Source organism: Chrysemys picta, chromosome 15 (assembly GCF_011386835.1).
Source record: "Chrysemys picta bellii isolate R12L10 chromosome 15, ASM1138683v2, whole genome shotgun sequence".
Classification (NCBI taxonomy): domain Eukaryota; kingdom Metazoa; phylum Chordata; order Testudines; family Emydidae; genus Chrysemys; species Chrysemys picta.
The window spans coordinates 30377474-30401003 of NC_088805.1; the positions used below are offsets into that span (position 1 = coordinate 30377474).

A 23530-nucleotide genomic window follows, 5' to 3' on the forward strand; every position below is an offset into this window, starting at 1 on the left:
GGGCGCAGGACGGGGAGGGGGCGGCAGGGGAGGTGGGCGCGGGCCGAGGGCGGGGAGGGGGGCGGCAGGGGAGGAGGGGGCGGCAGGGGAGGTGGGCGCGGGCCGAGGGCGGGGAGGGGGGCGGCAGGGGAGGTGGGGCGCAGGCCGAGGGCGAGGAGGGGGGCGGCAGGGGAGGTGGGCGCAGGCCGAGGGCGGGGAGGGGGCGGCAGGGGAGGTGGGGCGCAGGCCGAGGGCGGGGAGGGAGCGGCAGATGTGGTGGGGTGCAGGCCGAGGGCGGGGAGGGGGCGGCAGGGGAGGTGGGGCGCAGGCCGAGGGCGAGGAGGGGGGCGGCAGGGGAGGTGGGGCGCAGGCCGAGGGCGGGGAGGGAGCGGCAGATGTGGTGGGGTGCAGGCCGAGGGCGGGGAGGGGGCGGCAGGGGAGGTGGGCGCAGGCCGAGGGAGGGGAGGGGCCGGCAGGGGAGGTGGTGTGCAGGCCGAGGGCGGCGAGGGGGCAGCAGGGGAGGTGGGGTGCAGGCCGAGGGGGCAGCAGGGGAGGTGGGGTGCAGGCTGGGGATGGAGGGGCAGCAGCAGGCTAGCAGTGCATTCTGGCAGGGGTGCATGTATGGGAGGGGGAAGCTGCAAAGGAAGCGTGGCTCAGCTGAGGGCATATCTGCACGGGAGGGGGCCTGTTGACAGCAGAGTTGGGTCTGGTTTGGTCACTGGGGGTAACTGCCTGGACTGCACTGGTGTTAATCCCCACTGAGAGTGACTGGCGCACAGGAGAGGAGCGTCAGGTGCACTGTTCTCAGTGCAAATCAAAACCGTTTTCTCATGTTCTGTTGACCTGTGTGACACCTGGTGAGGGAGGAGCCGGCTCAGCTGACTGGCACTGGACAACCTTCTGTCTGTCCCTTGGAGGCTGTGCTAGAAAACAGGTACTGCATAGAATCCTTTTCAGTGACAAGTGCAATACTGATTTCTTTAATGGTGTTACTTGCAAAATAAATTACAAGGGATTTCTTCAATGAAGGAAATGTGGGTCATTTTACATCTCTGCTCCTTGTCAGGAATGTCAAAAAGCCCCAGTGGGAGGTTGGTAACTATGACTGTGAAAACAGGGAATTATTAGAATCTCCCAAGTAATGGAGCAAATCCTACCCATTCTATTGACCAACTTCAGTGCCATTGCACAGGTGCAAACGAGGGGTACACTCTTGTGGTTTATTGTAGAAGCAAATGGGGCAGAAAGGGAGGAGGAGAATACTTGTGATTCCATTTGTATAGAACAAAGGCACTGAAGGCTTGTTAGTTCACAAATGAAAGAGCCAAGGAATTTTAAGGAGACAAAAGTCAATTACAATTTTATGGGCATAATCTGTCTCATCTTATAAAGATGGTCCGTGTCAGTAAGGAGAATAATGATATTCAGGGAATAGGGGAGCGTAGCTTATTAGATCTCTCCTTCTACATTATTGCTAATGTGAATACTCAGGACTGTCATCTGGAGTAATTATGGCCAGGGGCATTTATTAAAATCAGACTAGACCAAAGAGTGTATTGCAGTCCCTCTGGGAGCCTATTACATCTGTCTGTCTTGGAGACATGTACCTCACCGATGTGTCCTCTCTAATAGTGTTTGAACATTGATACTTCACCTTAACTATGTGGAAGCACTGAATAAAGGAGGGCTGGCTCCCCTCAACTCTCAGCAAAGACAAGGCAAAGGGGCTCCTCTCTGTGTGTGCCCCAGGCCTCCAGGGAGTGTCCTGCAGAAAGACCTTCCTTCTAGAATAAAGGGACTGGCAAACAAGCCCTTGCCCTCAGAATCCACTAAGCGGGACCAAATTGGTGTCCAGATGGAAAGATATTAGCTATGCTCTCTGGAGAGTAGCCCTCGCCACCCCTGACAATCCGTGCTGCATACATCTCTGTAAACATCAGAGATGCTCCCTTTGTTTTTCTGCCTTTACACTGGCTTTAGTTCCAGACTCTCACTCTGTTCCTGGCAGTAATTCATTACAGTTTCTGTCCTGCACCAGGACCGGGTCAGTTCTACAGGCCTGGGGGACCAATATGCTTTTTATGTATTTTTAAGAGTGAATCAATTTCTAGAATAAGCATAAAGGGTGAGGCTGGGGCTCCATCTTTGTCAGGAAAGGACAGGGCAAACGTGGAATGGCACAACTTGAGGTCTACACATGGGACTTATTCAGGCAATACTCCCACACACTGACCTCAGTAGGAGGTTGGCCTGAGTAAGAACTGCAGGATTGAACCCATAGACACAGGACCAGATGCAACTCCCTATGATTTAGGGGATTTTGTTAAACCAGGATTGAATTTGAGCCACTAATTCCAAATGAGGGCCCTTTTCAGGAAGAAAACCTTCCTGGTCCTAGCTAGAGCTGGGTAAATACTGTGCCAAAGCACCCACAAGCATTCATTCAAGTAAGCCCTGTGACTATATCTGGACAGTATTCACGGCTCCTTTTACTCACTTCCTGTGAATATCTGCATGAGCAATTTGTTTGTGAACTGAGAAAGCATCACAGATGCTCGTGGGAACGTGCCTTTGCGAAAACACCTGACCGTCATCTTGAAACATTTTATGGAGTCATCCAATAATGGAGCACAAACCATACCATGTGATTCAGGCGACCAGACACATAGCACGGATAGTGAATTATAACAATCCTGGCAAATGGAGCCCATAAACTGAAGTACGTCCACATCAACAACTCACTGAACAGTGTTGACTAATGGGGAAGTAGTGTGTCCTAATGGATAAAGCGCTGGTCTGGGAATTAGGAGACCTGCGTTTAGTTCCCAACTCTGTCTCTACTGAGCTGAGTGACCTTGGGTAAAGTCATGTCCATGCTTTGTGCCTCAGTTTCCCTTTCTGTAAAATGGGGATAATGATACAGACCTCCTTTGTAGAGCGCTTTGAGAGCTATGGATGAAAAGCACTGTAAAGAGCTAGGTGTTTTTATTTTTTGTTAGTATTTATATTATTAATGGATGAATTCGTAAGCGATCAGTCTGCCTACAGCTAATTTGTCAACAGAAGGAGGCTCTAAAGTCAACGAATAACCAGTTTGCTGTGACTAGTCATAGTTATGCAGATCTGTAGTAATAATCACAGATGCTTTGAAAAATGAAACAGGCAGAGCCTGAACTGCCCTGTAGGAGATGGACTCAGTGTGCAAATTGTACACCCTGCAATCTATACCTACCGAGTGTACAAAAGGTATTTTAGAGCATCTGACCATGTTAGACAGGCATGAAAATTATTCCCTGTCACGTGTGTCACTATTAGCCTTTCCCTAATGAGACCTGAGTCACAGCTGCCTCTGGCGTGCTAGGTGGGCGGTCAGAGGGAACTGATCCAACAGAGAATTGCTACAAAAATGCTGCACAAAATATTTAAACAGCTGCATAATCGGGTCAAGAAGAAGCTTCCCATGTGCTCAGAGCAGAAGTGGCAGCAGCAGGAGCTGCCATTAGCCAAGTACTGTCATATGCTGGGTTCTTTTACACAGTGCAGTCTTTCCTGGCTGAAGACTCAACCTGGCAAGAGGACGGTGCCGTCTAGCAGTTTGGAGAGGGTGTCTCTCTTCCCAGCTCTGCTGTTGACTCACCGTGTGACCTGGGGCAGATCATTCCATCTCCCTGAGCCTCCACCTCCCCATCTGTGAAATGGGGGTAATAATTCTGACACCCCCCCCCCAAAGGTTGCTGCCGCTGTTTGAGTTAGATCATGTCTGTAAATCATTTTGACAGCATCAAAGGCAGGGCACCATGCAAGGGAAAAGTATAATTCCCAGACAGGAGAAAGTGTGAGGGGTCAGCGGTGCCAAAAGCAAGAGGCAGACAAGTAATAGGGTAATTAGTATAATAGGCTTTACTGATTGTATAGAAAGCCCTTAATAATTTAGGCCCTTGAGCAACTGCCTCTCCCCCTATATCTCTCCAAGGCATCTGAAGCTTAAGGGTTCATACAAATCAGGCCTTCTTGGTGCAGGGCCCCGATCAGTCTGTCCGATGTCATATCTAAGCTACCTGTCCCTGTGGTATCCAAGGGCTGGGCAATGAGCAAAGGCAGCAGCTCAGTGCTTCCCTGCCTTTGGGCCAGCTGCAGCTGGTGGAAAACACCCCTCACCACTGGTGCAGGCTATGCGTCCAGGAGCAGTGAGGACCCTAAGCATGGCCTCAAGGCGCTGCCCTGCATGGATGACTGTGGGCTGGAGAGTGTCCTCAGTTCCTCCCAGTGTTTCCCTCTTTCCATCATCAGTTCTGTCTTACCTGGATCAAACCTGTACCAAATGTTTGCCATCCATCCATCCACCAACTGGTGCTCCTGGCACAGAGGAGGTGCATAGAGCGGTGTTGTCAGCATGCTCTTGATCTTGGCGTACCCACTAGTGTCTCATATGGATGCTGGAGAGAAGGGCAGACAGCAGGGACCCCGTGTCACTCCACGTGGAGGCTCTTGGTGGACATTTGTCCATCACGACTGGCCCCATCAGTACTGCACCAGGGCCCATGAGGAGCAACAGCACCTGATCGTCAACAGCATCAATGGCTGCAGGGGGATCAAGACGTAGAAGCTTGGAGGTTTGACTCTCTGCCATTCCCTCTGACTGAGCATATACACATGGCTGCATGCCTCCTTCCTCGCCAAGTGCAAGGCCTTTCTGTTCCTGCCAGCTGCCTCTGACCCCCTTGCACCTTTTCTTTTAATCACCTCTGTCCTTCCTTGGATCCTTTCCTCTGTTCACACTGTTGGGAGGTGGATTCCTCCAGGTCCCAAACCCATCTTGGTTTCATTTTAGTGTGTGTACAGCATCCCAGATACTTTTGCAAGATGGCTCCTTCATACATTAACCAATAAATAAATGATCAGCCCCTTGTGTTGAGAAAAAAAAAATTCATCCACCCGCTCAGAGTGAAATCCTGGGCCCAGAAGTCCATATACATCTGTTAAGTTTCAGTACTTAGGAGAACAGTCCACATTTCTGTTTCCTCTGTACTTATTTTTAAAAAGCTACTGACAACTCATGGAATATTCACCAAAAATTCTATCTGTAACAATCCCGCCCATGCACTGTATGCTTCCAATGCTGCCCTCATTCTTCAACATTATGGGTATCTACATAGAGAGACAATCTCAAAGAAACCTATCTTTGAGGCAGAGGATGAAATTATGGGTTTCTCCAGCTAGAGGAGGATTGAGAAAGAGTGTGTCTGTCACTTAGAGCAGTGGACCGGGGTCTATTCCCAATCTGCCACTGACTCACTGTTTGACCTCAGGTGCAAATCTCTGTGCCTCGGGGTTTCCCCGTTTATAAAATGGGGGTGCTAATGCTAACCTATCTCACAAGGGTTAGCAAATTAACTGACATTTTTAAAGCGCGGAGATCCTTAGATGAAACACGCTCTAGAAGTCAAAGAGGCACTTTTCTGCACCATTTCAAATCTGCTTGGCGAGCTGGTGACCCTTTCTCACCGGGTTCTAGGAGACGTGGAGGCCCTTTTGGGGTATCATTCCACTGGGGAATGAGCCTCATTGCAACAGAACCTCCCTTCTTTAAAGTATTACATGTAAACTGGGAACCCTGGACAGCAGTACAGCCACTCTAAGGTAAGACTGTCCCGTCTGCTGTAATCAAGCGTTCACCCCAGAACTGCTAGAAACCGGCTACACAAGGGATTCGTTTGTAAACACAATATGCTTCTGCTGTTCGCCCATGTTTGGAGGGAACATGCCACTCCAGCTCACATTACGACTGGTGGCTGTTCAGATGACCTTTTGGATAGGATAAACCCACAGAAATATACAAATGCCATAAATATGTGTCACCAGCCCTAAGGACTGATCCCTTTCCTACAAGCAACTTCCTGTTGTTAGAAGCCACTTGGAAATCTCCCCAAAATTTCCAGGACAATTTTCTTTGACTGTTCGGTAAGGACTCACTCTTACTAGGCAGTTGCTTTGTGTGGTTACTTAGGGCAGATTTTACTGTATGTATGTAGGTGTCAAGAGGTTAAACAGGATGGATTTGAATATGCAGATGTGTGTAGCTTTCCAGGCTGCACAAACTCTAGAATAGTGGTTCTCAGGCCGCGGGCTGCTTGCAGCCAAATCAGTACACAGCTGCGGCCCATGTGACATCATCAGGGCTATACAGCTTGGCTGTGGCCCACATAACACATAGAGAGCCACATATACGCAGCCCACAATGGTAAAGAGGTTGAGAACCACTGCCCTAGAAGCTGAGAGGTCCTGGCTCTTTCATGGGAAGCTGATGTGTTAGGAGGAGGGGGTCTGTCCACACAGTGGAGGTCCAGGGCTAAGTAAATACTCCCAGCAGCTTCCCTGAGGTAAAGAAGTCACCTCATTCTGCTCTCCTCCCTCAGCGCCTGATCCTGGCTGCTTCCCAGTCCTCCCAGCTGCACCTGCACTGTTGCATGGGAGAGTTACTCCAGCTCCAGGCACAGCTACAAATAGGAGGGATGGAGATACAGTAAACCAGGGGATGCAGGGCTCCCAGCCTATTGCTAGGGGACAGCCAGGCACAAAGACCCCAGCGGTGTGAGAGCTCCTTCAGCTACTAACGCTTGGGATGCTGGTACAGGGCATTCCCTGCAGCACCTTCCAGCTGGGATGCCAGAATGCTTTGTAAACGCAGCCCCCGTGTGAGGCAGGGAAGAGTTATTCCCCTTTACAGAAGGGAAACTGAGGCGTGGAAGGTAAATGATGCACCCAGGGTCCTGCAGGAAGCCTGGAGTCCTGACTCCCATTCCTCTGCTTCTACCCACTCCCTCTCTCTGGGGTCAGAGGAATGAAAAATTGCCATGGTGACCAGTGGCAGTGACCACCCTTTCAGGAGTCCCGGGAGGCCCTGTCACTCCATTTCCTTCCCTAAGTTCAGGCAAGGCAGCTCACTGGCAGTAATGGGGGGTGGAGCTCTGCCCTGCACTGGGGAAGATCCAAGTCTTGCTCTCTGGGCAGAGCGAGTCTGCCAGGACCGTGAAACGCCATCTCCCCGCCCACTGTCACCTTGGCTGGGAGACTTTGACCTACTGCCCAGTCGTTAGGAAGAGCGAGTTGCTGATGCTGCTCTTTCTGTCCCTGGTGAATGACCTTCAGACTGTATGTTTTGTGCTTAGTGATAAACAGCTTGTGTGCAGAAAGCTCTGTGCGGAGCTCCCTGCAGCTCGAGGAACCTTCTTGGGGACCTGTCACTCTGCAGGTTAGTCTGGGGAATGTGTTTGTCTCTGTGGTTTATTGACCAGCTGGAGAACTGGTGAGAAAGCCATCAGGGGCAGTCTCTCCTCCCGCTGGGGACGGGCCTGGAAGGGGCACATAGGCCCTTCTGACTCTAATTTCTGTTATCTGATCAGATCGTCAGTCACAGAAATGGAAGCAGCAGGATGCTATGCAAGGGTTTAATTCTCCATGCATGCTACGGGGGTTAGTAACAGAGTAAATTAACATTTGTTTTAAAAATATGAGGCCGATCTTCAAAAGGGTGAAGCGGCGCTCTCAGGTGTGTGTGCAGGCAAAGAGCCGCCCGAGCACACCTGAGCACTCACCTGCTCACACATCTGTGCTGGAAAGCTCACTAGCACCAGGTTGGGGAGCAGCCGCTGCTAATGGAGCTGGCCAGACAGGACCCCGCAGAGGGGTTTGTTGGCCAGGATGCATTTAGCAGCAACAGCTGCTCTGGTAAGCCCGTGGGAAGAGCTGCAGCTGCATGTTGGCCATGAGAAGCAGAGGACCATTGTGCCAGTCAATAGTGAATGGACAGACGTGCACTTTAACCCTTTGATCCCTGAGCTGTCATCGATGCAGCATTTTAAGGGGAGGGGGAGGCTTAAGGCTTATACAGGGGAAGAGGCACAAATTGTAGGAATGACTGGTTTGATCCTGCCTTTCTGAGGCTGTAGTTCTGAGCGGCAGGGTATCAGTGTAGCTGTGGGAGCTTCCCCAGGGCTGGGATATGCCGGTTAGACTGCAGGTACATTAGCAGAGCTAAGTGGGGAAGTTTGCAAAGTCAGTACAATGAAACCTTTCTTCCATTTGTTGTTTCTGGCATTGGTTTTGCTGGGTAAATGTCGAACGTTTCCAGGGTTTTTTGGGTTGTCTTTCTACAAAAGAATCCGCTGTGCTAGGACAAGGATTCAGAGCCCAGCGTCGGGGTGCCAAGAGCGCTGGCATGTGGGAGCAGAGTTTAGAGAGCACAGGCGGGGAGTTGGGTTGAGCCATTCCGGAGCACAGAGAGCTCTCTTGTTAGAGGCTAGCTTGAGTGGCTGGAGGATTTGCTGGGTTTGTAAAGCAGGCTGAAGCCTTCAAGTGGGACGTGGTGAGTGTGACACACTGGCCCAGAAAGCACCAGCCCCCGGTTCTTCCCTTCTGAGGAAAGAGATGCCTGTGTGCCCAAGTCTTTGCCTGCTGCCAGAGGTCCGAGCCAGCAGTGCTATGGGAGCTGGAAGAGACAGCATCCTGGGTATTGAGATGCAAAGGAGCTCGCCAAATGCCCATTCTGCTTCAGAATTGCAATGGCCAGGGCGGTCGCAAATAGCTTTTAAAAGAGAAGCAAAGTGTGTTGACCCCGGGCAGTGTCTCAGGGAATAATGCGCTAGGGCTCATCAGCCCGGTGGGGATAGCTGGGGATACGATCCACTCTACACAAGACCTGCAGGCTAATAGTGGGGAAAGCCTCCACAGCGCTCCCTTACCAAGCCTGGGGCATTCCTCCTCCCTTGGGCCGGAGAGGTGAGTCACCAGCTGCTTTTACCGTTGGAGAAATGAGGTGAAATATAAACCCTGAGATGTGGCTTAGTCCCTTTGCTGCTGGGGCTGCTGTCCTTGCAGACTGGCTCTGTCCCATGATCTTCAGAGGACTTCAGGACAGCCCGGCCCGCTTAGCATCCCTGTAGGTGCAAACCTTCTCTGGGATGCACCAGGCCCCTTCAAGCAGCTCCCCTGGCACTCGGACTTCATTTCCTTCCTGGGCACAGTCTTGGGGGTTTGGTTTAATTTGTCTTGCCCCCGCAGGAGGGACCTGACTGCCATGCGCGTAGCGGTGATTGGAGCAGGGGTGATCGGGCTGTCCACAGCCTTGTGCGTCTACGATCAGTATCACTCGGTCGTCCAGCCCCTGGAAATTGAGGTCTATGCTGACCAGTATACGCCGCTCACCACCAGCGATGGAGCAGCCGGGCTCTGGCAGCCGTACGTGGACGATAAGAGAAATACTCAAGAAACGTAAGAGAGGCGGCTTTGGCTCTCATGCTGTTGTAATGTTGTTCTGTCAGTGCCCGGCACACAAGGAAGTGGGTGATACTGACCAGTGTTCAGGTGCCCCAGTGACAGCAATTAAATGATTATTACATCCCAAATCAATTCCCCTCATCATCTGCAAACCACTGTCTGCTCAGGCTGAAATGCTTTTAAAGGCAGATATGTTCTGGGTCGCTTCCAGTTCTCTTAATCAGTTGGGTCCAGTCTGCCTGGAGGGTCATTCATTTCATCTCCCTGCTATTCAGCTTGATGGCTGTTGAGCGGCCCTGACGAAACCACTGCTGTGTAATCAAGACCATCAGCTCTGCCTTCTGCAGGTGCGCTCTCTTGGCACGGTGCTGTTGAGAATCTGATATGCCCCCACACAATGTGAGACACACTTGTTACAAGACTGATCAACTGTTGGAAGGAAACCTAGCTCCTCTACATTCTGCCAGCTCTTTACTGATTGGGAGGGGCTGGCAAGCTAAGTGTGAAACCAGTCTCTGGAAAGTCTCTAAGGCCTTGGTGCGCTGGAGTTTCAGCCCCCAGCTTAGCTGCATCAATGTGGATCCCTAGTGTAGACAAGGCCATGTGCCTCATCATTGCCACTGCACTGATGGCAGCCCCCTGCAAGAAATGAGCTTGGAGGAGCTGAAAATAGAAATCCCGCCTCCCGCCAGCACTCTGCCTCGTGAATATAAGTGCTCTAAGCTCAGACATGAGCTCTGAAAGGGGCACAGTGCAGACAGATAGACAATCCCACAGCAGTTAGTTACTCAACTTGAGGTCAGGGCATCGATGGAGCAGAACTTCCTTTGTCTGGAGTGCCAATAGCCTCCCCTAGCCCCAGGTCGCCAGACTCCAGCCCATGCAGGATGCTGCTGCCCCATATACGGGAGCATTCCTTCCCCCCCCCCTTCCCCGCCTCCAGTCTGACTCACTGCTCCTAAACTCCACCAGGAGCTGGGGGCAGGTTGCCAGTTGTTCTAATAAAGCCTTTTGTGGACTTGCATCTCCCACCTCCGGGGACCTTGCCTGCCTCCTACCTGTCTCCCTGCATGGCTAGCACCAGCCTCTTCCCTGCCTTTACCTAACCTCACCAGCCTCAGGGCTAGAGCTTGCCTCTCTGCAGCTCCCACCACCTGCCTCCTCACTCATTTACAATCCCAGAGGAGTTCATCTCTTCCCCCCTCCCATCCCCCTGACTGGGCCTCTTCATTTCTCTCTCCCTCTGCTGTGATTTAATGACGACTCTGGAACTGTAAATCCATATTAAAGGCGTGATGATAAATAGCATGGTCTAGCCCTGCAAACCCTTACTCAGGTGAGTTGACTGCCATCAGCTGAAGAGACCTGGGAGGAAGGGTGTGCCGGTACAAGCACTGAAGCTGGGATGTTATTAGGATGCTTTCTGAAAGATAAATCCGTGTGATATTATATTTTAGGCTCTGGAACAAAGAGACATTTGATTACCTGTGTGGACACCTGAACTCACCGGAAGTAGAGGAAATGGGACTCTTCCCAATTTCTGGCTACAATCTCTTTACACAGCCAGTGCCGGTAAGCAGATACGGACGAAAGGGACCAAGGGTCAATGGCTCAAGTCTTGCTGGGCAAACTTGTGTTTTTGATTTACCGATGTATAAAGCTTTTCCAGATCAGCTGACAGTTAATTTTGTCACCAGTTTGTCTGCACTGTGCACTTGCTGGTTCTCCAGTGATATGTTAACATAAATGCTGGGCTAGCCATCATCTGGTGTCAACCGAAATAGCTCTGTTGACTTCAGTGGAGCAATGACAATTTCCACCAGCAGAGGGTCTGGCCCTCCATTCCTCTGGACTGAGCCAGTGTAGCAAAGAGACCCATGCACTGGTGTCCCATGTCATCCTTCCCATGTTCAGCTACACGGACTCTGGGAATGTGTTATAGTGATTAAATAACGTTAACGAGCCTGGAACATTTTCCCCTCTGCAGGACCCACCTTGGAAGGACATTGTCCTGGGATTTAGGAATCTGACAGCAAAAGAGCTTGAACTCTTCCCTGGTTACAGGTATTATACAATGCAGACTACCTTAGAGGAACTAGTGACATGCATAGCATTATTCATGGATAAATATACGTACACCTCCAGGAGTCCCATGCACTGCACCATACAATAGGTATAGTATGCGAGACATAAAGACAGTGAGAAGCAGCATGATCTAGAGCAAAAAGCAGGTTACCAACACTCAGGACTCCTGGGTTCCATTCCTGCCTTTACTACTGTCCTACTATGTGACTTAGTTTTTCCATGCATCACTTCCCACCCTGAGGACAGTCATACTTCCTACCTCCCAGGGATGTCATGCAGATGAATGTGACAAAGCCCTGGCTGGGATGATTTAGTTGGGGCTGGTCCTGCTTTGAGCAGGGGGTTGCACTAGATGACCTCCTGAGGTCCCTTCCAGCCCTAATTTTCTGTGATTCTATGAACAGGTTCAGTGGATGTTGCTAGGTAAGTGCTAAGCATTATTGCCGTATTATAGAGCTGTCAGTGGACATAAATAAGAAGTTGGAATCAGCTCAGATAAGACAGAAGAGAGGGACACATGGAGTTTTTCAGCTCCTTCCTCTGCTAAAAATATTTCAGCAGATGCCCTAAAAAGAGTAGATGTGAAAGCAATTCTGTCCCAGTCAGACTAGATCAAATGATACTGCACGTCCATTTTTCTCTTCCTCTGTTTCAGCTATGGTTGGTTTAACACGGCACTAATCTTAGAGGGCAAGAGCTATTTGCCTTGGCTTACCAAGAGGTGAGTGCCAGCCTATTATCTTTCTTCTGTTCTGCTACAGTTGGGTTGTGCCCCTATTTTTAGACTTGTGCAGTAATCTGTAGATTTAAGGGTGAATAAAAAGCAGCTTTTTTTACTCAGTTCACCCATCAGCCTACTTATAAATAATTTTGAAAATTCCATTTTCATTCAGACAAAAGGGGGAAAACACCAAATATTATTCAAGAGTCTTCTTTAACACAAAGTTGCTTGATGTATTTTAGATGGTAGTACTGCCTATGGTAAATGTTGACTGACAGTTTTCATTATAAGACCTTGTTTTCAGTTGCTCATAACTTTGCCAGACTTTAGCTGTTTGGGCTGATATTTTCCATGATGGCTGTCTGCCTCAGGCTGAATATTTTGGGAAAGTTTTAGCAAAAACAGTTCAGCCATTTCCAAGGATGAAATTAGGGGAAAACATGTTGCTTTGCCTATGTTTAAAAAATCCATATGTATTAGGGATCCATGGGGTCCAAATGATCAATTTCTTTTTCTTTTCTTTTTTTCCAGTTTGTTCCTTAAGAAAACATGAGAAAATAGTATGTGATCATGTAATTAAACACTATATCATAATGCAGCTTCTGAGGGGCTGAATTAAGGTTGCACAGGCAACCTTAATTCTGGCATTTCCTAAGTTTGAAGTGCTTAACTTCGCAACTTTCACAGTGTTCTTTTAATGGAGTTTCATAAGAACATAAGAGCAGCCATACTGGGTGAGACCAAAGGTCCATCTAGCCCAGTTTTCTGTCTTCCGAAAGTGGCCAATGCCAGGTGCCCCAGAGGGAATGAACAGAACACGTAACCATCAAGTGATCCATCCCCTGTCGCCCATTCCCAGCTTCTGGCAAACAGAGGCTAGGGACACCATCCCTGCCCATCCTGGCTAATAGCCATTGATGGACCTATCCTCCATGAATTTATCTAGTTCTTTTTTGAACCCTGTTAAAGTCTTGGTCTTTACAGCATTGTCTGGCAAGGAGTTCTACAGGTTGACGGTGCATTGTGTGAAAAAATACTTACTTTTGTTTGTTTTAAACCTGCTGCCTATTAATTTCATTCGGTGGCCCCTCATTCTTGTGTTATGAAAAGGAGTAAATAACACTTCCTTATTTACTTTCTCCACACCAGTCATGATTTATAGACCTCTATCATATCCCCACTTAGTCGTTTCTTTTCCAAGCTGAAAAGTTCCAGTCTTATTAATCTCTCCTCATATGGCAGTTGTTCCATACCTCTAATCATTTTTGTTCCCCTTTTTGGAACCTTTTCCGATTCCAATATATCTTTTTTGAGATGGGACGACCACATCTGCACACAGTATTCAAGATGTGGGTGTACCATGGATTTATATAGAGGCAATCTGATATTTTCTGTCTTATTATCTATCACTTTCTTAATCATTCTCAACATTCTGTTCGCCTTTTTGACTGCCGCTGCACATTGAGTGGATGTTTTCAGAGAAATGTCCACAGTGACTCCAAGGTCTCTTTCTTGAGTGGTAACAGCTAATTTAGACCCCATCATTTTATATGCATAGTTGGGATTATGTTTCCCAATGTGCATTTCTTTGCATTTATCAACATTGAATTTCATCTGCCATTTTGTTGCCCAGTCACCCAGTTTTGAGAGCTCCTTTTGTAGCTCTTCGCAGTCTGCCTGGGACTTAACTATCTTGAGTAGTTTTGTATCATCTTCAGATTTTGCCACCTCACTGTTTACCCCTTTTTCCAGATCACTTATGAATACATTAAACAGGACTGGTCCCAGTACAGACCCCTGGGGGACACCACTATTTATCTATCTCCATTCTGAAAATTGACCATTTACTCCTACCCTTTGTTTCCTATCTTTTAACCAGTTACCAATCCGTGAGAGAACCTTCCCTCTTATCCCATGACATCTTACTTTGCTTAAGAGCCTTTGGTGAGGGTCTTTGTCAAAGGCTTTCTGAAAACTTAAATACACTATATCCACTGGATCCCCCTTGTCCACATGCTTGTTGACCCCCTCAAAGAATTCTAGTAGATTGGTGAGGCATGATTTCCTTTAACAAAAACTATGTTGACTATTCCCCAACAAATTATGTTCATCTATGTGTCTGACAATTTTGTTCTTTACTATAGTTTCAACCAGGCTTGCCGGCCTGTAATTGCTGGGGTCACCTCTGGAGCCCTTTTTAAAAATTGGGGTCACATTAGCTATCCTCCAGTCATTTGGTACGGAAGCTGATTTAAATGACAGGTTACAGACTACAGTTAGTAGTTCTGCAATTTCACATTTGAGTTCCTTCAGAACTCTTGGATGAATCCCGTCTGGTCCTGGTGACTTATTGCTGTTTAGTTTATCAGTTTGTTCCAAAACCTCCTCGAATGACACCTCAATCTGCGACAGTTCCTCAGATTCATCACCTAAAAAGAATGGCTCAGGTTTGGGAATCTCCCTCATATCCTCAACTGTGAAGACCAATGCAAAGAATTCATTTAGTTTCTCCACAATGGTCTTATCGTCCTTGAATGCTCCTTTAGCATCTCGATTGTCCAGTGGCCCCACTGGTTGTTTAGCAGGCTTCCTGCTTCTGATGTACTTAAAAAAATGTTGCTATTACTTTTTCAGTCTTTGGCTAGCTGGTCTTCAAATTCTTTTTTGGCCTTCCTAATTACATTTTTACACTTCATTTGCCAGAGTTTATGCTCCTTTCTATTTTCCTCACTAGGATTTAACTTCGTATTTTGTATATGAAAAGAAATAAACTGGAGTAAGTTAGCAAGGCAAGATGCAAATGGGGCATCATTGCAGCCCCTCTGGCTTTCTGCTACAGAAAAGGATTTTGTTTGTTTTAAAATGTGTAATTGATGAGCCATTTACAATATATGTGAAAGTCTGGAATGTGCTGTATGGTTTAGCATGATCAGTATGATTGTCAATTAGTGGTGTCCCCAGTGCATTAAAGAAATGAGGTAATGACTGGAGACCATTTAAGAGCCATTGAGAAAGACGTGGGTATATGGTAGTCCATGAAGAGTAATAACCCTTCCCTGGTGGCTGGTTTGAATTGGTCAGTTGCTGTTAGTTGTCATTAACAAATGAACTTTGTTCTTACAGGTTAAAGCAGAGAGGAGTCAAGTTTTTTCATAAGAAGGTTGAATCCTTCCATGAGGTTGGCGGGGAATTTAATTGGAGAAAATCTGCCGGGGAAGGGCTGGCTGGACATTTAGAAAGACAAGTCTGAGACTCCTAGTGTGGGGAGGCAGAGAGGGAGAGCATTTGCCTTGTGCAGAGGCAGGGCAGGGGAGACGCCACACAGCATGATTACCTTAGTAATAGCAACGAGATGCTGTGGGGAGCTCCTTGCTTTCACTAGAATACAGCAGTCAGGGCAGAGAAGCAGCCTTAGCTATCCCTGGGCAGGAGCCTCTTTCAGGCAGACCCTACGCCTTTCAATCATTGGACTGTGCTATGTGCATTGCAAGGACGGGCTGGCACAGTACTCAGGAGAATATCAAATGAGCCGAGTGCTCTGGCTGTGCTGGGATCTCATTATCCCTTTACCTGCGGACAGGAATTCAGGCAGCGAGCATAGCCATCCTGGTGTCCCCTTCAGAGGAGACGGTGGCAGATCCCGACCTCAGGTGCACAGGTGGGATTTCAGTGGGAGCTGTGCCCGAGGATCTGAGTGCGGATTTGTCCCTCTCTGCTTTATGGACTAGCACATTAATTACTGACTGAGGGTAGCAGTTCAGGTGCTCAGCTTGGCTTTGACACCTGGAAGAGAACTGCAGAACCAATGGTGGGTGCTCCCCAAGTGGGTCTTCTGCCTCCCCAGATTGCATGTTCTGCTCATGACTGTGCATCTCTCCCTTGTTAGATGGTTGCCAAGGGCGTGGATGTTATAATAAACTGCACTGGGGTCCGTGCAGGGGAACTGCAACCAGACCCAGGGCTAATGCCAGGCCGAGGACAAATCATAAAGGTGAGGATGGCACTGGGGGGCGGAGGAGGGGCAGGTGCCAGATTTTGTTACTTTTGCTGGGTGATTGGACTCACTAGGCCCAGCTCATGGGATGTATGAATGTGTGTGGTCTGGTGGCCGAAGCACAGGATTAAGAGACCTGGTTCTGCTGTGGACTCACGATGCCCCCATGGGCTGGTCCCTAAACCTCTCTTTCCCCAACTGTAACATGTGGGTGGTGGGTTTGAGGCTCAGTTGTTCATATATGTAACATGCTGTGAAATCCTTGGCCAAAGTATTGAAGGGTTATTATTATTATTCTGAAAAAAAACCCAGTAATATGAGGTGGGAAGCCCTTGTACTCATCTTCCCACCTACCTACCATCCATCCGCCCCTGTCTTGACGCTGCATTAGGAGAAATGCTGATGATGCGGTGTAAACATAATATAAATGTAACAAAAGAAATTGCCTGGCAGGACCCCCTGCTCCTGGTGTTTACTGATGAGTGGACATTTCTTCCTTTGTGTGTCTGGGCCAGGGCTTGACTTTTTTTGGCCAGTTCAATTTTCCACTTGGGCAAAGAAATCCCTAGATGTTCAGTTCTGATATCTGTGGATCTATATTGCTCTGTTTTCTTCATCTCTTAGGTCCTGGCCCCTTGGGTGAAGCATTTTGTCCTGACTCATGATCTTGAATCTGGAATCTATAACTCACCATACATTATACCTGGGTAAGTAACAGTTAACAGACTGTCCTGGGCAGGGCCGGCTCCAGGAACCAGCGTAGGAAGCAGGTGCCTGGGGCGGCCAATGAAGAGGGGGGTGGCACGTCCGACTATTCAGTGGCAATTCGGCGGCAGGGCGTCACTCCCTCTCAGAGCAAAGGACCTGCCGCCGAATTGCCGCGTAGAAGATGCGGCGGTAGAGCTGCCACTGGATTGCCACCGATCGCAATTGCGATCGCAGCTTTTTTTTTTTTTTTTGCTGCTTGGGGCAGCAAAAACGCTAGAGCCAGCCCTGGTCCTGGGATCCATCAGGTATCAGTAATGTTTCTACCAATGTTACTTATAGAACAAAGACTCTAAAATGGCTCCCCACTGACATCTATAATGCAGAAACCTTCTCAGAGGCTTGCTCTTGCAGGAGCACTTTAAATATTAAACCAGGGCTAGGATTTGTACCCTGCCTGATGTTCCTTTTATTAGGTGTGTGGGAGGAGAGCAGTGGGCATGCATGGTCGGGTGACCAGATGGCCCGATTTTGTAGGAACAGTCCTGATTTTTGGGTCTTTTTCTTATATAGGCGCCTATTACCCCCCCACAAGCGTCCCGATTTTTCACATTTGCTGTCTGGTCACCCTAAAAAAGCAAGACAATTCTCAGTGTCTGCACTGACTCAGAGGGCTGCTTGCACAAGTTCACAGTTTACTCCCCTGGGTCTAGCAAGGTTCAGGTTTGGCTCGGGAGCTTCCTGGGCTGGTAGGAGCTGGGGACACCTAGAAGCATTCACTGCGCCTTCCCTGCTGTTTGCCAAAACCCTGCCGTCCATAGTCCTTACGTCAGCAGACCTCAGCCAGATCCTGAGACGTGCTGAGCACCCCCGGCTTCCATCGAAGCCAGGCACGTTTGTGTGGAGCCTGTTCTTCTTCTACACTCCATTCAGCACTTGTGCTCGGGGTCCTCGTTTTCTGTACAGCGCGTCCCATACCCATTGACATCACTGGCAGGATTGGCAGCATTCCCGCTGACTTCAGTGGGAGCAGGTTTGGGCCTTTAATTGGTTAATAAATTGACTTCCCTAGAATTTTGCATTCCAACGGCAATGGAGAAATGTCATCCATTCCACGCCAGTCGACTTTGCAAGGTGTGAATTGCAGCTTTGGCCATTTGTTTTATCCCCAAGAGTTTCCACCACTGGCAGCCATTGGCTTAGCCTACGTAACTGGCTTCCCTGTTAACTACCAGCAGGACCAGAAATGAGCCCTTGGGAGAAACCCTGCTCGTATCATCTCCACATTAGTGTGAAGTTCTGAAATCTTCGCCTGATCCTGCAGTCACCACTCAGCCAAGCTGCTGAATTCAGTGACTGGCAGGCCTTGGCCGCGTTACACATCTAAAATCTTAGTTTCCTGCATGTAACCTGCACTTCCTATGTGGCTCCTGAAGTGGAGTGTTCATGTGATTTGGAAGCTAATTTCTTGAGTGTGGAAGCTGCACACAGAGAGAGAACTAAGCCTCAGGATAAACAAACACATGCTTGCTGCATGATCTCCACTTCTGCTGGAGAACAGAGACCTGGCCCAGCTTTGGGAGAGGAGCGTTTTCTTAGCTGTAACCTGAATGCTATGTTTCTGGGCACTTTGTTTTGCTCTAATATTTCAAGATTACCCATAAAACCTCTATGTAAATATGAACTTTGAACAATTGTAGCTCCCAAGTAAAGTTTTCCAAATGCTATCTTATCACCAGCTGCAGATGTAATTCCCTCTAGTGGGTTTATTTCGGCTCTCAGCCATGATAGCTGGGGGACAAGGCAGACTTCCAAGGGAAACAGCAAGGTTTAAAAACTAAGAATAACTGCAGACTGTGGAGCTCTGAACGGCAGGTGCGGGTTCCAGGGAGGGGACACAGTTTACACCGTCCAAAAGAACTGGGACTAAGTGCTGTCACGCTGGCAAAGGGACAGAGCAGCTGGTAGGGAAGGGAGTCTGGAGGAGAACCAGGTCTGACTAACCAACATTTGAGTTAAACAGTCCTCAGTATCTGGTCCTGGTGTGGACAGTCTGGTGTCCCTTGCACCAGCTGTAGAAGCTGAGAGGGGCAGTTGCTAGTAATATGGATGGCATCCTTGTCTGTGGTACCAGAGCACTGCTGAGCCCTGGCTGTAAACCCTTTCCCTCTGCCCTTGTTCCAGGAGCAAGCTAGTGACCTTGGGAGGGATATTTCAGCTGGGAAACTGGAACGAAGAGAACAGCCCCCAGGATCACAAAACAATTTGGGAAAATTGCTGCAAGCTGCTCCCTAGTCTCCAGGTACGTTATATCGTCCGACGCGGATAGAACAGCTGTGGCCAGAGAACGCTGATTTATGTGTTGTGACTTATGGGGATGATGTAAGTATTAGACAATGGGCCAAAGAGAACTTCCCCCCGTAGCTGAGCAGAATCCCCTGGGAAAGTGTTCTGAAGATGAACCTCTCAGTATAATTGTTATCTCAAGTATCAGGGGGTAGCCGTGTTAGTCTGTATCTACAAAAACAACAAGGAGTCTGGTGGCACCTTAAAGACTAACAGATTTATTTGGGCATAAGCTTTCGTGAGTAAAAACCTCACTTCCGAAGAAGTGAGGTTTTTACTCACGAAAGCTTATGCCCAAATAAATCTGTTAATTGTTATCTCAGTAATGCAAGTTATCAGAGCTCCAGCTTCAGCAAACTGGATGGACTGGATGGATTTGTTCAGGTGATCTCCCCTTATAAAGTCATGGCCATCTTACTTTCAAACTCATCAATACAGTGTCGTCATACCGTGGAGACCCCGGGTCAGTGTCTGATATTGCATGAGGGCATATCATAATATTATACTTGTATACGGGATTGTACAGGATCTGAGAAGCAGGAGGTCAAAACCAAGCTAACAAAAAAACCCCATGTCCCCTTTAAGAAGGCTTCCAAACCAACCCCAGCAGGTGGAGATCTTGGTTCTCTTAGTGCTCTAGGAGGCATGCAGACTTTCTCCCTTTCCCTTAAGCATCAGCTCTGGGGAGTAGCTTAACCCTGTTCTTAAGGCCCTTTCCACAGAGCCTTGAGTCAGAGCAACCAAACATATGGTCAAAACTCAAAGTCTTTAAGGCCCAGGTCAGCCCAGTGATCTGGGGCCTGCCACCCATAGCAGCCTGCAGGGCTTCTGCTCTCTCATTGCTCAGCCTCCTTTTCCTGTTTATTGAGCCCAGCCCCAGAGGCAGGACAGGTTGCTCCGTGATTGCACCCAGGATGTCTTGGCGATCAGCTCCTGCCTGGCCCTTAAAGGGGTAATATACCCCGCTACGGGCCCCTGTCATCACAGAGCTCTGAAGCACTTCACAGGCTTAAACTGATATGCGAGGCCCATCTCTGATATTACACAATGATAGCTGTGTTACAATCCCCCATGCCCCTTTGCGGTGCTGCGTTAAGGAAAGTCTGAAGTTTAGATGTGGCAGTTTGCATCGACTGACAATAATGCTGCCAAATTACCTAGGGACAGCATGAAAAACAGCTCAGGGCACTGGCTGACTCACACAATTGGTAACAGGACCCAGAGCCTTTTGCCTCTGTGAAACTGGCTCTCACGTAGCCTAGGCTGGTCCTGATCAAATGTTATTCCTGTCGGATGGCCTTTGGCTGGACTATGTGAACTGAGTTAGCAGGTAAGATTCAGTTCTGTGCCCAGCGGCCAAGAGTCCACAAAATTCCTCATCCCAATTGGTTGTTTAATGCAGTTGTGTTATTGACATTTAACTGCTAAAACCAGTGACATGTTCTTGTCTCCAGAAGGCAAAGATTGTGGATGAATGGAGTGGCTTCCGCCCTGTGCGCTACGCAGTTCGGTTGGAGAGAGAGGCAGTTCGTCATGGACCTTTAAAATCAGAGGTACACAGCATTCTGTAGGTAGAAATCCACTGGAGTCTGAGTAATGGCACTTGAAGCAATACGTTTTGTCAGATCAATCACGCGGCTCCTCTACCATAGAATAACCAGTTCGTGCAAAACTGATTTAGCAGCTTTCGTTTGGATGATGGTAACGAAACATCAACATTCCACTCACATTGCTTTGTTTTCATGCAGACTATAGAGGTCAGCTCCACTTAAAATATGCAGGGTTGTTCATATTTTTGTGTTGAATCTACTCCCTTCGTGCTGAAAGTGGGTGTGTATACTAAGGGACTGATTTTACAAAATTGGAGCTCAAAGCCTGTGGCATTTTTGAAAGTGAGCCTTTGTCCCCCGTCAGAAACATCTGACCCTAAACCAGCTTCTCCGGGTCTCAAAGATCATTATCCATGTTACCAACTTAAACACCATGAAACGTCAGTCGTAAGAATTATCGGCCACCCTCAGATTTATTCCAATGATTCCCAGTTTAAAACACATCTAGTGGCTGAGTGGACAGGGACCCAGTTTAGTAACTTGAAATCTGGCACCGAATTGTAAAAATAAATGAATGAGAGTTGTGGTTACTTAGCACCTCTGAAATCACACCACTTTAAGGGCCTAAATGTGGAATTAAGTGTCTAATTTTGGGCACTCTAGTTCCTAAAATTTGTCCTGTGTGTTAAAAGTTCACCAGGATAACATCCCTTGAAATGTACCTGCTTATCTGCATCTTGTGATGAAGGAGCTCTAGGAATCCAAGTTTATATGTGCCATCCGTTCTCAGGGCCCTCGGTGCAGCCCCATTTTGTTTATGCCCCAATCACTCCTCAGGGATTTCATTTTAATTTCCGTTAGCAGGCCTGTACTGGGACTCTGTGATTTGATTGGGTGTGTATGTGTGCAAAGCTCTGCAGAAGAGATTAAAGCTCTAATAGAGACGGCGACTGTGAAATGTAATTAAATTTGATTAAAATATATTCAATTTAGCTGGAGATTATTCCAAGTTAGGATTCTTGGAAAGAAACCAGCCTATTAATTGAGACCCTTAGCATGGCGCAAAGCAGTGCAGTATTAAAATTAATTTATAGATCACTCTGTTCTTTTATCATCACATCCTCTCTACATCATCTTGGTAGAAGACAGACGTTTGGTTATTGATCCTGATCCTGAGTCATTCTCCTGCGGAAACGAAGTAATTGACCTTGGCAGGCACAAATAAGAAGTTGGGTATCACAGTTTGTACTTGCAGCAACACGACCGTAAGCGCCGGGGCTGCTGCTGTGATTCTAAATGGTGAAGAGCTGCACAGAAGGTAGCTGTTAAGGACCCAATCCAGAGCCCTCAACGGGACTCTCTCCTGTCTTCCGTAGGCTTTGGACCAGGCTCTGATTGTCTGTGGCCAAGGCTGTCGTGACTTCAACCGGGAGCTTGCTGAATAAAACCGAAAACAGAGCTACCTGTTGTGAACCACGCAAAGATCAGCTGTTTCCCTGCCCAAACCCAGAGGCTGGCCCAGTACATGGGAAGGGAGGGAACTTGCAAGGCGTGAATTCACTGTGCATCCCAGATTTAAAGAGCAGTTGTGGTCAGGAAGGTGATTCGGACATGCAGGCTCTGGCCTGTGCAGGATCTCTCTCCAGATTAAAGACAAGGGCGGCTGCAAGCTGCTCCGTTTTATGTAAATCCGGTACAGGCCCCAGGTTCCTGGCAAACTGCCACAGTAGCTCCCAGCTGCACAAAGACATCCCTGTGCTAGGCCATAGGGCCAGCTTGCAGCATTGGGGGCTTAATCGCTTTCAGGTGATGACAGGAGAAAGAGAAAAACAACTAACCGGGATGTGTTTTTACCTAGTATCCAATTCTAGTGCATTCTGATGTAGTCCAGAGCCTGTCGTGTGCTGTCGTCCTCCAGCTGTGAAGCTCTCCTGGCCTCAGAACTGTAGCTGCTGATTGGAATCCTCTTGAACAGTTTACTATTTTGCAGGGTTACATTGTGGCATTTGAACCCCAGCGTTTAGTTGCCGTGGCTTTTCCACATCCACATTTCCATCTCTTTTAGGTGATACACAACTACGGCCACGGTGGTTTCGGACTCACCATCCACTGGGGTTGTGCCATGGAGGCCGCCAGGATCTTTGGAAAGATTCTAGAAGAAAAGAAGCTGGCCCGACCACCACAGTCCCACCTTTGATTTAACAGAAATACTCTAATGATCATTCACATTTTTTCCATGGCAAATCTGCGATAGGCCCACAATAGTAGAGGATGGATGGGAAGAAACTGTTGGTTGTGTGCAGCAGTCACATGTCTAACAATAACACCAGTAGCTAGGAAGTCGCAGGGCAAAGGCAGAAAGAAATAACTCAGTGATGCATGTTCTCTGTTTGATGCCCTCAGCAGCTCCAAGACTGGTCTCTAGGGTACAGTTTTTGGATTGTTACCAATTAACTCCCTGTTGCTACTGTTTGCCAGGCGGCTGGCTCATCCTTGCTCTGTTCTCCTATAAACTACACCATGGAAACATCAATCAAACCTGTGTTATTGTAGATGGTTCCTGTAGTGAAGCACCCAGACACTGCTAGGTCAGTCTCCAAAGGGCAGACGGAGTTCAGCTAACTCTTCGCTGGCCTCTGAGATGTGTTAGCGTTGCTGGTCAGGACCTGAAGCTGATCCAATGTCAGCCGAGGTCTTAGCTTGTTGTTCAGCCAGCCAGCACATAGTTAGATTTGTAAGCCTTGCCCAAGAGATAAAAGCTCCTTAATGGAAAGAGGCTCTCGAATTCCTGCGGAAGTAGCAGCGGGTCTAAGATACATGCTGAAGGCAGAGTAGTTTTTCTTACATTGAAGTTGGGACTAAAGCATTTGGCTA

At 48.3% G+C, this 23530-nt stretch overlaps 1 protein-coding gene across 2 annotated transcripts; it reads left to right on the forward strand.

Moving 5' to 3' along the window:
• Positions 1-556: 556 nt before the first annotated feature.
• On the forward strand, positions 557-23189 carry DAO (D-amino acid oxidase). Of its 2 annotated transcripts, none has more exons than XM_005298563.4 (11): positions 557-913; positions 9040-9249; positions 10713-10827; positions 11243-11319; positions 11996-12061; positions 15185-15239; positions 15948-16052; positions 16680-16762; positions 18945-19062; positions 20561-20659; positions 22722-23189. In XM_005298563.4, the coding sequence occupies exons 2-11, from the start codon at positions 9056-9058 to the stop codon at positions 22851-22853; spliced, it is 1044 nt and encodes a 347-aa protein (XP_005298620.2). In that variant the 5' UTR covers positions 557-913; positions 9040-9055; the 3' UTR covers positions 22854-23189. The 2 variants fall into 2 exon arrangements, with proteins under 2 accessions (XP_005298620.2, XP_005298622.2); XM_005298565.4 differs by lacking the exon at positions 557-913 and adding an exon at positions 6984-7231.
• Positions 23190-23530: the final 341 nt, after the last annotated feature.

Excerpts from the sequence above, each read along its gene's own strand:
- DAO (XM_005298563.4), top strand. The coding sequence starts at position 9,056 with ATGCGCGTAGCGGTGATTGGAGCAGGGGTGATCGGGCTGTCCACAGCC. Across the intron at positions 15,240-15,947 it reads AGGTTGAATCCTTCCATGAG|ATGGTTGCCAAGGGCGTGGA; the intron begins GTTGGCGGGGAA and ends CTCCCTTGTTAG. Across the intron at positions 19,063-20,560 it reads AGCTGCTCCCTAGTCTCCAG|AAGGCAAAGATTGTGGATGA; the intron begins GTACGTTATATC and ends TCTTGTCTCCAG.